At 43.9% G+C, this 10,018-nt stretch overlaps 1 protein-coding gene across 1 annotated transcript in view; it reads left to right on the top strand.

The window, feature by feature from the left end:
* Positions 1-9,090, top strand: part of LOC102818683 (zinc finger and BTB domain-containing protein 21-like) — a 58,094-nt gene extending 49,004 nt beyond the window's left edge. Inside the window, exon 2 of the mRNA XM_006870853.1 lies at positions 8,951-9,090. Coding sequence (XP_006870915.1) covers positions 8,951-9,090 — 140 coding nt within the window. The remainder of the gene's footprint in view (positions 1-8,950) is intronic.
* The last annotated feature ends 928 nt before the right edge of the window (positions 9,091-10,018 follow it).

Below are 10,018 nucleotides of genomic sequence, written 5' to 3'. Positions count from 1 at the left end.
CCTCAAGCTGACATCTCTGCTCTTCAGTACTTTAAAAAGCTCCTGTGCAGCAGATTTGCCAACTTACATCTGCATAAATCTCATTTCTAAGTAAGGTCACATTCACAGGGGTGAGGACTTGGGCATATCTTTTAGGAATCACTGTTCAGCCCACAGGGCGGCACAAGTGGTCTGTCTGCACTTAACTACTAATATAGGCTGGTGATTTGAACCCACCCAGTGGTTGTGCAGAAGAAATGCCTGACAGACTGCTTCCATTAAGATGACAGCCAAGAAAACCCAATGGAGCAGTTTTGCTCTCTAGCACACTGGGCTGTCTTGAGTTGGAATTGGCTCAGTGGGAACAGGTTTCTGTTGTTTTAAAAATTCAGCGTTCTGTAGTGCCTGGGTGGTACAAATGGTTAAACATCCGACTACTATCTGCAAGCTTGGTAACTTGAGTATACCCAGAGGTACCTTGCTAAACAGACCTGGCAGTCTACTCCCAAAAGATCACAACCTTGGAAACTCTGTGGAATAGTTCTACACTGCACTCATGAGGTTGCATGAATTGGAATGAATTCAAAGGCCGCAGGTGTTGTTTAGTTTTTGGTCTGTGTGCTATCTACCCCTCTACAAGGAAGACATTGGCCATGGTCCTTTCATTTGCACTTCCTTTTTTGGCAATCTGTCCTGAGTTTGGACTAGATCAGGGTTGCCAACCTTGACTACCTCTTAGGATCCCCTCTCCCTAGGTGCTTTCCCTGGAGCTAGGGTGTGGGCATCAGTATTGCTTAAAAAACTTTCAGGAGGTGATCAGCTCCTCCTGGCTGGCCTGGGCCTTCCTGGAACTAATAATGATAGTCCTGCATCCTAGGAAATGCCTCCAACCTGGGAAACACTGGACAGTGGGTCACCCTTCCCTGAGGACAGGCAGAGGGGATGGACCACCCTGGAGGGCCTCTACTTCTAGGACTCTGGGGCTGGAGCACACAGGAAGCTGATATGAACATCACCTGGCTGTCCCACTTGTCCCCATCTTCCCTTGGCCCAGTGTGCCTGTGCCTGAATCAAAGACTGTGTGTCTCCACTTCATCCCAATAGCCTGAAGGACAGACTGTGCCCCTGTGGTCCACTGAGCCTCCCAGGGAGCAGTAGGGATACCTGCTTCACCAGGTTACTCGGCACCCCTTCATCTCCCCATGTCTGGGTCTCTTCTTCTGCATCCCCCACTTAGGTGGTCTGGGTGGCAGCTTACTGTTTCTCATGGAGCTCATCTTGAGGGCATGGCCAAGGGCAGTTGCCACAGCCACTTCCTAGCCAGTGGAAAAGTGATACTGTGGGTGGTAGGCAGGATGGGTCCTGGGTCTCACTCCCTGAGCCAGGCAATTAGCAACTCCTGAAGAGAACAGGGTTGCAGAAACTGTGCTCAACTTCTAACCAGTGGTGCTGTGGAAGCAAGGCCTGGCAATCTGCTACTGTAAATACTAGGGTCACAATGAGTTAAAATCAACTTGATGGCAGTAGGTTTGGTTTTTGATTTGAGCAGGGCAGCAAATGGGAGGGGCATGCTGCTATACGAAAGTATACGAAAGGAGGGCTTGTGGATGGGAAGAATGAGACATGCATGTTCTGAACACCTTAGAACCTTCTGGAGAGTTATTAATATTGTTGTCCATTGCCACTGAGCAACTTCCAACTCATGGTCACCCTCGTATGTGTCAGAGTAGAACTGTGCTCTTTAGGGGTTCCAATGGCTGTGAGCTTTCAGAAGCAGCTCCCCAGGGCTTACCTTTGACGTTCCTCTGAGTGAGTTTCAACCAACAACCTTTTCGTTAGTAGTTAAGCCCAAGGAACCAGCAGGTGATTTGAAAAAGTAATAAATGGTGATATGGCCCTGTCAGATAAGCACTGGACCACAAGGTTGGTTTGAACTGCAAGGTTGGTGATTCAAACTCACCAGCCGCTCCTCAGAAATGCTATACAGGGTTGCTATGGGTCGGCAGCACTTAACAATAATAACAAATTTAATAAGAGGATTGTTGACTCTGTAAAGGGCGGAGGGAGGCTGTTGTAGAAACTCTGCCCTGGTCTCAGAGCAACTGTAGCTATGAGAGGCGGCCTTCATCCCTCAGGGCACAGGCTCCTCCTGAAGGACATCTCCAGCCCAGGAGAGCCTGACTGCCTCAGAGCTTCAAAAGGCAGTGTGTCCTCATCAACTGAAAAACCCAACTCAACTCACAGCACTGTGGAGAGCCCACTCTAACCTCAGAAACCCGATGGGGCACAGTAGAAATGCTTCCTAGGGTTTCTGAGGTGGTAAACCTTTAAGGGAGCAGAAAGCCTCATCTTTCTCCTGCCAACCTCCTGTCTTGTGGGAGTGCTGAGAGAGGCACTGCCTCCAGGCATCTTCATTATATTCCTTCTCTGATATTTTATTAGCCTTATGCTCAGAAGCCCTATACAGGGTCGCTGTGAGTTGGAACCAACTTGACAGCATTTAACAGCAACAATACCATGCAGCCCTATCTGAGAAGAACAGTCCAATAAAACTTATGCCTTCATATGTTGCAAGTAGTTCTAGCAAAAGACAGTACATAGCTAAGGAGCAGAGTAAGTGGACATGGGAGGAGGCACAATGTCCCCCTCCTTTCTCCACCACCAAGTGACACAGGGCAGAGTACCACCAAGAGAGTAAAAATCTGCTTTCTGTTGTCCTTCTTGGAGAACATATTATTTATATTTATCAGATCATTCTGCACAATTCTAGATTCAGAAAGATGGCTATTCTGCCCAAGAAGCAATGCTCACCTGGGCTTTCATTTTATTTCCTCACTCTCTAGCATGTTTCTGGAAATTTCTATTGACCACTCAAGATCACAGTTAGGAAATGTAAGTAGGTACATAATGGAGAACTTAAAAACTGTTTACTGCAGGCATTGATTCCATTGTTGCCAGTTCTTAATCCCTAAAATGCTTGGAGGTAGAAAGCTCTCAAAAGCAACAGCCTCATTCAAGTGAGTTGTTAACTGACTTGTTTTGATTTGCTTTTAACCCCAACCCAATAGTGCTTGATGAGTTGGGGTTAAAACGGGGTTAAAATGTTTGAGGAAAGGACACCCTGATTTGGGGTGGGGGGTGGTTTCTACTCGTGACATCCTGGATGCATCTGACCAATGATTCAAATGGGGAATGGGTCTCAAAAAAAAAAAAAAAAATTCCTCTGCTTTAAAAAACTCATTACAGTCTAGTGGATTCTGACTTAGGTGGCCCTGTTAGATTACAGAGTAGGACTTCTCCCTAGGATTTTCTTGGCTGTAAGCTTTATGAGAGCACATCACCAGGTCTTTCGGACATGGCACTATATTGGGTGGGTTCAAACTGCCAACCTTTAGGTTGGTAGATGAGAGTATAGTTTATTTGGAATCCTTCAGCAGAAATGCTTCTGATATGCTAAAGTATAGCCTCCTACAGGTTATTGTTATGATGATTTGCTGGTAGAATTCCTGGCCAATGTACAGCCACCACCCATTTGTCATTGGAGGCTTGTGTGTTGCTTTGATGCTAAACATGTTTCAGCGAAACTCCCAGAATAAGACAGACTAGGCAGAAAGGCCAATAAAAACTATATGGGTCATAATGGTTGGCTCTGCAGCTGATCATGGGAATAGCACAAGACTGGGTAGTTTTGTTCCATGGGCCGGGGGGCAACTTGAAAGCAACTAGCAACAATATATAATTCATATTTATGACTTTAGGTCCACATGATAATACCCATTCATGGGTGTAGAATAGTTCTGATCATTTGTTTTAAAGTACAGTGTTTTAACCTACTTTGGAATAAAATACCTAGTCACAGAATGTGGGTACTGCTAAGAACCAAGTCTGCCATGTTCCTACTAATGAAGCAAGACCCCGAGGTCCAGAGGGTGGAACTGTGCCAAGCTGTACAGGTGATCCTGAGTCTGGTCTAGAACCCAGAACATCCAGGTGCCTGATATTCTTTTTGGCATATGCACTGACTCACCGCTGCCAAGTTCTTGGATCCTCATTTGAATACATTTTTGTGTCTGCATTTGCATTAGCTTCTCCACAAGAGCCACCCCTTCTTTATGATAACATTACTTATGAGGATGAATTTCATTCCTGGTGCCATTACAGTGATACCACAACTGGATGATTTTAAAGAACAGAACTTTATTTTCTCATGATGCAAGAAGTGGCTAGAAGTCTGAATTCGGAGCACCAGCTTTAGGGGAAGATCTGTTTACTCTGGGGAAAAGGTCCTTGTCCTAGCTTCTGGCCATCCTTGGAATTCTTGGGCTTATAGATTGGTCTAACACCTTTGTCTTAGTATTAGTTTTCCCCCTTAGTCTGTCTTCTTTTGTACTAAAATGGTATTTTAAGTATGATATGACCCATTATCATAAGAAAAGAAAATTGTATTCCCAAATAGGATTACATCCATAAAGACTACAACACATATTTCTTGGGAGACACAATTCAGTCCATAACAGAAGGTCTCCTTGGCCCAGTCTCATCTGGTATGTATGTTCCCCTCTTGAGATGACTTTATGCCTTGCATACCTTCTACTTACATTCAATGGCAGCAAGAAACAGATGCCTTAACAATGTTTCATAATTCCAAAAGACTGCGTTATTTTATTTGATTCTTTCAAAATTGTTGTTAAGTGCCACCGAGTCAGTTCTAACTCATAGTGACCTTGTATAGGGTTTCCACTGGTGGGTTTGAACCTCTAACCTGTGGTTACCAGTCCCATGCTTATCCTACAGCACTACACCAGGACTCCCAAAATTAGGAGGTATGGAGTTCTGGTATGACACTATGGTATAATGCACTGGACTGCAAGGTCGGTTTCAACTGCAAGCTCAGTAGTTCAAACTCACCAGCTGCTCCTCGGAAACTCTAGACAGGGTCGCTATGAGTTAGAATTTACTTGAAGGCACTTAACAACAAACGCCAACCACAAAACACTATTAAGTTAGGAAGAATAATTGTTCCTATTTTCTAGATTAGGAGACTTAGGCAAGGAGAAGTTAAATATTGCCCACAGACATAAATACACTATCAAACATAACTGAAAACACACAAACAGAAGACAAAATAGATGACTGGGACCTCCTAAAAATTAGATATCATCAAGGATTTCACCAAAAGAGTAAAAAAAGAGCCCACATACCAGGAAAAAATATTGTCAAGTCAGTTCCAACTCATAGTGACCTTGTATGCGGTTTCCCCTGGAGGAAACAAATCCTACAAAGGACTACTCTCCAAATTTATAGAACACTTCAATGCCTCAACAAGAAGAAGATAAATAATCCAATTAAAAATTGGGTGGAGGACATTAACAGACACTTCACAAAAGGAGGCAGCCAACAAACATATGAAGCAATGCTCCGGATCACTACCCATTAGAAAGGTGTAAATCAAAACTACCCATTAGAAAGGTGTAAGGTGTAAATCTTACGTCAGCATTAATAGAAAAGTTCAGAAAAACAGAAAATAACAAATGCTGGTGAGGGTGTGGAGAGACTGGGACCTACCTACACTTCTTGTGGGACTTTTAAATGGTGCAACCATTCTAGAAAATGGCGTGGCACTTTCTCACAAAGTTGGAAATAGAAATACCATTTGACTCAGCAATCCATCTACTTGGTATATGTTGTTGTTTGTTGTTAAGTGCCGTCGAGTTGGTTCCGACTCATGGATCCTCAAGAAATAAGAGCTGTGACACGAATAGATATACGTACATGTATGTTCATTGCAACACTATTCACGACAGCAAAAGTATGGAGACAACCTACGTGCCTATCAATTTGAAGAATGATTAAACAAACTTTGGTACATACACACAATGGAATACTATGCAGTGTTGAAGAATAACACCTCACAACATGGATGAACCTGGAGGGCATTATGCTGAGTGAAATTAGTCAATTATAAAAAGACAAATCTTGTATGAGACCAGTGTTGTAAAAAGTTAAGAAATGGTTTTCTTGATAACTGAAACATTCTATGATGGTCATGGGTGAGTGGGTGGGTGGGGTGAGGGAATTATTCATGGGCTAGAGGGTTGTTTGTTGTTGTTAAGTTCTACAAGTTGACTGTCAAGCAGAGACTGGTGACATGTTAACATGGGTGACAGGGCAGGCAATATAAACAAGAGGGAGGTTAGCAGAGGAAAGATGAAGGTAGCGGGAGACACAGGGAGGAATGCAAGAGTTAAAGGGAATAGAGGTAGATATTGTTAACTGCTGGTACATGGAGGGGATTACAATTGTTGTAATGGCGCAAACTATGATTTGTTGAATGTAAAACTGATGATTTGCTCTGCCAAACCTTCATTCAATTCACAATGGAAAATTTTATTATTATTATTTTTTAAAAACTATTAAAAAAAAAATATTACCCACAGTAACACATCTGGTTGTTGGTCAAACTAGAACTGAACCAGTGCATCTGACTCTGAACTTGGGCTTTCCCCCAGACTCCATTGTGAGAGATGCAGGATATATATTAAAAAAAAACAAACCAGAATGCAGTTGTTAATGGGACTTTCTGTTTTATGTGCACTTTTGTTGTAATGGAGACCTGGGCTCTGCAGCCTTACCCAGCAGTTCTGGTCACTTGGTGCATCTTCTGGAAGTTTCTCTGCACTTCCTCACCTTCCAACCAGCACCTGTATGGCTAGGGAACAGCATCCTTGACTCTGTGCTGAATCGTCACTTCCCATTCAGTCGCAGCAGGAGGACAAGAACACAAAGTAGAAAATGTGAAGAAAAGGTATAACATCATGTAAAGGTATGCTTTCAAAATGTTGAGCATTTGCAAAGTTAAATATAAAAAGAAAATAGGACAAAGTTAAAAAGTTGTGTGTGTGTTAGACAGAAAGAGAGAGAGACAGAGACAGAGAGGATAGATAAAGAGACAGAAAGAGAATAAAGAGAGGAGAGAACAAGACAGACATAGACAGAAAGAGACAAAGGAGGAGAGAAGAGGGCCAGGAAGAAAAAAGAGAGGATCGAGACAGAAGAAAAGAAGTGGATATGTAGATTGACAATGAAGAACAATTGTAAAGTAAAAGAAGCGGGGGCCACCCTTAGAACTCTCCAGAAGAGTTTGAAGGGCTGTTGCTTAGAAGAGAGATGTTGTTTTCCAGATGTGACCAGGCCCCTGGGGAGATCCAGTGAGGTGCACGGAGGAATTTTCTGGCAAAGTCATCTGCCAGCAGAAACAATGCCACCCACGCTGGTGTCCCTCTGTCCATCCCCTGGTGTTTGGACAGATTCATCCCCTGTGTCTTGTAAGGGGAGGTTTTTGGGGATTCCATCCCTAACACTCTGGGGGAATTTTGGAAACAGAAAGACCATTTGACCATAATTCTTCACTCAGTCTGGGAAACATTACTTTCCAGAACCTCTGTTGTCCACGAGGCTGCCTTGTTTTGGCTGATACTGGACTAGATGACTTAGGTTCTGTCCAAATCGAGAAGTTTTACAATTTTATAAAGTGCCTTCCTGCTTGGCATCATTTGGATGATTATTTTAGACCCTGTTGACCCCTTAGAGATGAAGGCATCTACCACCCCCACCACCTCCAACTTCCTTTTCCCTTCACTGAGCAGAGTCCCCATGCTCCTGAGATAGCTGCTCCTGTCCCTGTCCTGAATCCCAAGTCCCTCCATGTTCCACAGCCCATGCCCACAAGTTCAACCTCCTCAGGTACTGTTTCTGCCCTTCATGCCTCTCCCAGTCCTATCCTCCCCTGATCCTTGGACCAGGTAAGGCAAAAGCACAAACATTGTCCTTGGTGACAGTGCCTTGATTGTTGTGTTGAGCCTGACTCAGGGCCCAAATCAGGGCGCACAGGCTGTGAGCAGTTAGCAAGGCTATGCTTTCCCTCCCTGCCTCTGGCCAGCACTGTGAGCCCCATCACAGCTGTACAAATTCCATGTTTCAGGCACACCTGCACATCCCAGACAGCATTGCAGGGTACACATTCCAGGTCCATGGGGTAATGGCAGGTGTGTGATGGAGTTTGCTGAGCCTTGGTGAGGTTTTCCACACAGAATCCCAGAACTTAGACCTGAGATAAGAAAGGCCCTTTAGATGAAAAAGCTCATCTAATTCAAACTCCTTCTCCTACAGAATACAAGGCAGAACTTGTCTCAGCAACAGTCACTTAAACAGAGTAGAGCACATGTTTGCGGGGAGACTGGACTCTCATCGTTGTGGGTTTGGACTGGGCATTCATGTGAAGCTGTGAATGTGGTTATGTGGATGAATGTGAACCGGCCTGCATGTACACAATAGTGCATACATGTGTGGATGTGCTTCATGCGTGTGAACGTGCATACATGAGAATGAGAGTGTGTGATGGACGGTGTGAGCGTGCACGTGACTATATGAACCTGTGTGAGTGAACATGCATGTGTGTATGTACCTAAATGTGTATATGTGAGATTGTGTGACTATCGGGTGAATGCATAGGGGCAAGTTTATGAATGTGGAACGTGTAAGTGTGTCTCTGTTGATATGTGCATGTATGAGCATGTGATTGTGTGAGTGTGTACACACATGTTAGTTTGAGTATATGTGAGTGTGCCTGCATGTATATGTATGTGAATATATGAGACTGAATGTTAGTGTGTGAGTGTATGAGTGTGAACTTGTGTGACTATGTATCAGACTATGAGTCTGAGTGAGAGTATGTGAGTATTAAGTGATTATGAACGTGTGTATATGTGTGAGTATATGAGTGTGTTGTTGTTGTTGTAAAGTGCTGTCGAGTTGGTTCTGTATAGGGTTTCTGAGGAGCAGCTGGTGGGATTGAACTGCCAACCTTGCAGTTGGAAGTCCAGTGCTGATCCTACAGCGCCACATGTATCTTTAAACCCAGCACTGCACACCTTGTGATTCCCCTGGCCTCCTGCTCTCAGACACTGTTTAGGCAAGATGCTGGACTCAGTGCGCACAGGACCTGCTGCCGATAGTGAGTTCAGGGGCTTCACTGGGGGCGGGGGGGTCTGCGACCCTGGACACACCCTGGCATTGCTGGCCACTCTGCCCAACAGCATTCTCTCCCTGTGAGGTTACAGTTATGTGGTTATTTTCTCTTCCAAAGGTTTACATGGAAATGGCAAATGTGGAAAAAAGTTTTGGCTGTCATGAAGAAAATATGCATAAATAATAACTGGGGGAAAATACTTAACTGTGGGTTAGATAAAACAAACACAGATGGACCTCTTCTTCGCGGCTGAATGACAGGGAAACCGAGGGAGAGCCCAAGCCAGAAAGACAGTGAAAATTCTGAGCTTTAAAATGTAACATTATTCCTGATCCCACCATTGCTCAGAGCTGATCAAAATGCTCATATGTTAATGTTGTTGTTGAGTGCTGTCGAGTCGGTTATGACCCATTGTTGTTGTTAAGTGCCATCGAGTCGGTTCCGACCCATAGCGACCCTGAACAGGGTTTCCGAGGGTGTAAATCTTTACGGGAGTAGAAAGCCTCATCTTTCTCCCGCGGAGCAGCTGGTAGTTTCGAACCACTGACCTTAAGGTTCGCAGCCCGATTCATAACCACTACGCTACCAGAGACCCTGTATTTCCAAAGAATGGCTGGTGAGCTTGAACTGCCAACCTTGAAGTTCAAACCAACCTTATAGTCCAGCGCATTAACCCACAGTGGCCACACCATTTTAACAGTAGCAAAAATTCTGAAAGATGATACACTGAGTAAAATAACATAGAGATCTTACATATTTAAATATTAAGAATTACTTAACTTATAATGTTTTTATGCATATTTTATTAGTGCTAATAATATTTTGAAGTCCTGGTGTGGTGCTGTGGGGTTAATATGCTGGACTGTAAAGTTGGGTTGAACGATAAGGTTGCCAGTTCAAGCTCACTAGTGGTTCCTTGGAAACTCTATACAGGGTTGCTACGGATCAGAACCAACTTGAATGTCATGTGATAGCCTTATAATTTGTTTGCTTCCTGAAACTTGTATTTTA

Source organism: Chrysochloris asiatica, unplaced genomic scaffold, assembly GCF_000296735.1.
Source record: "Chrysochloris asiatica unplaced genomic scaffold, ChrAsi1.0 scaffold00154, whole genome shotgun sequence".
NCBI classification, from domain to species: Eukaryota; Metazoa; Chordata; class Mammalia; order Afrosoricida; family Chrysochloridae; genus Chrysochloris; species Chrysochloris asiatica.
The sequence above is the reverse complement of the archived record's forward strand: the minus strand, read 5'-3'. Positions and strand labels throughout refer to the sequence as shown.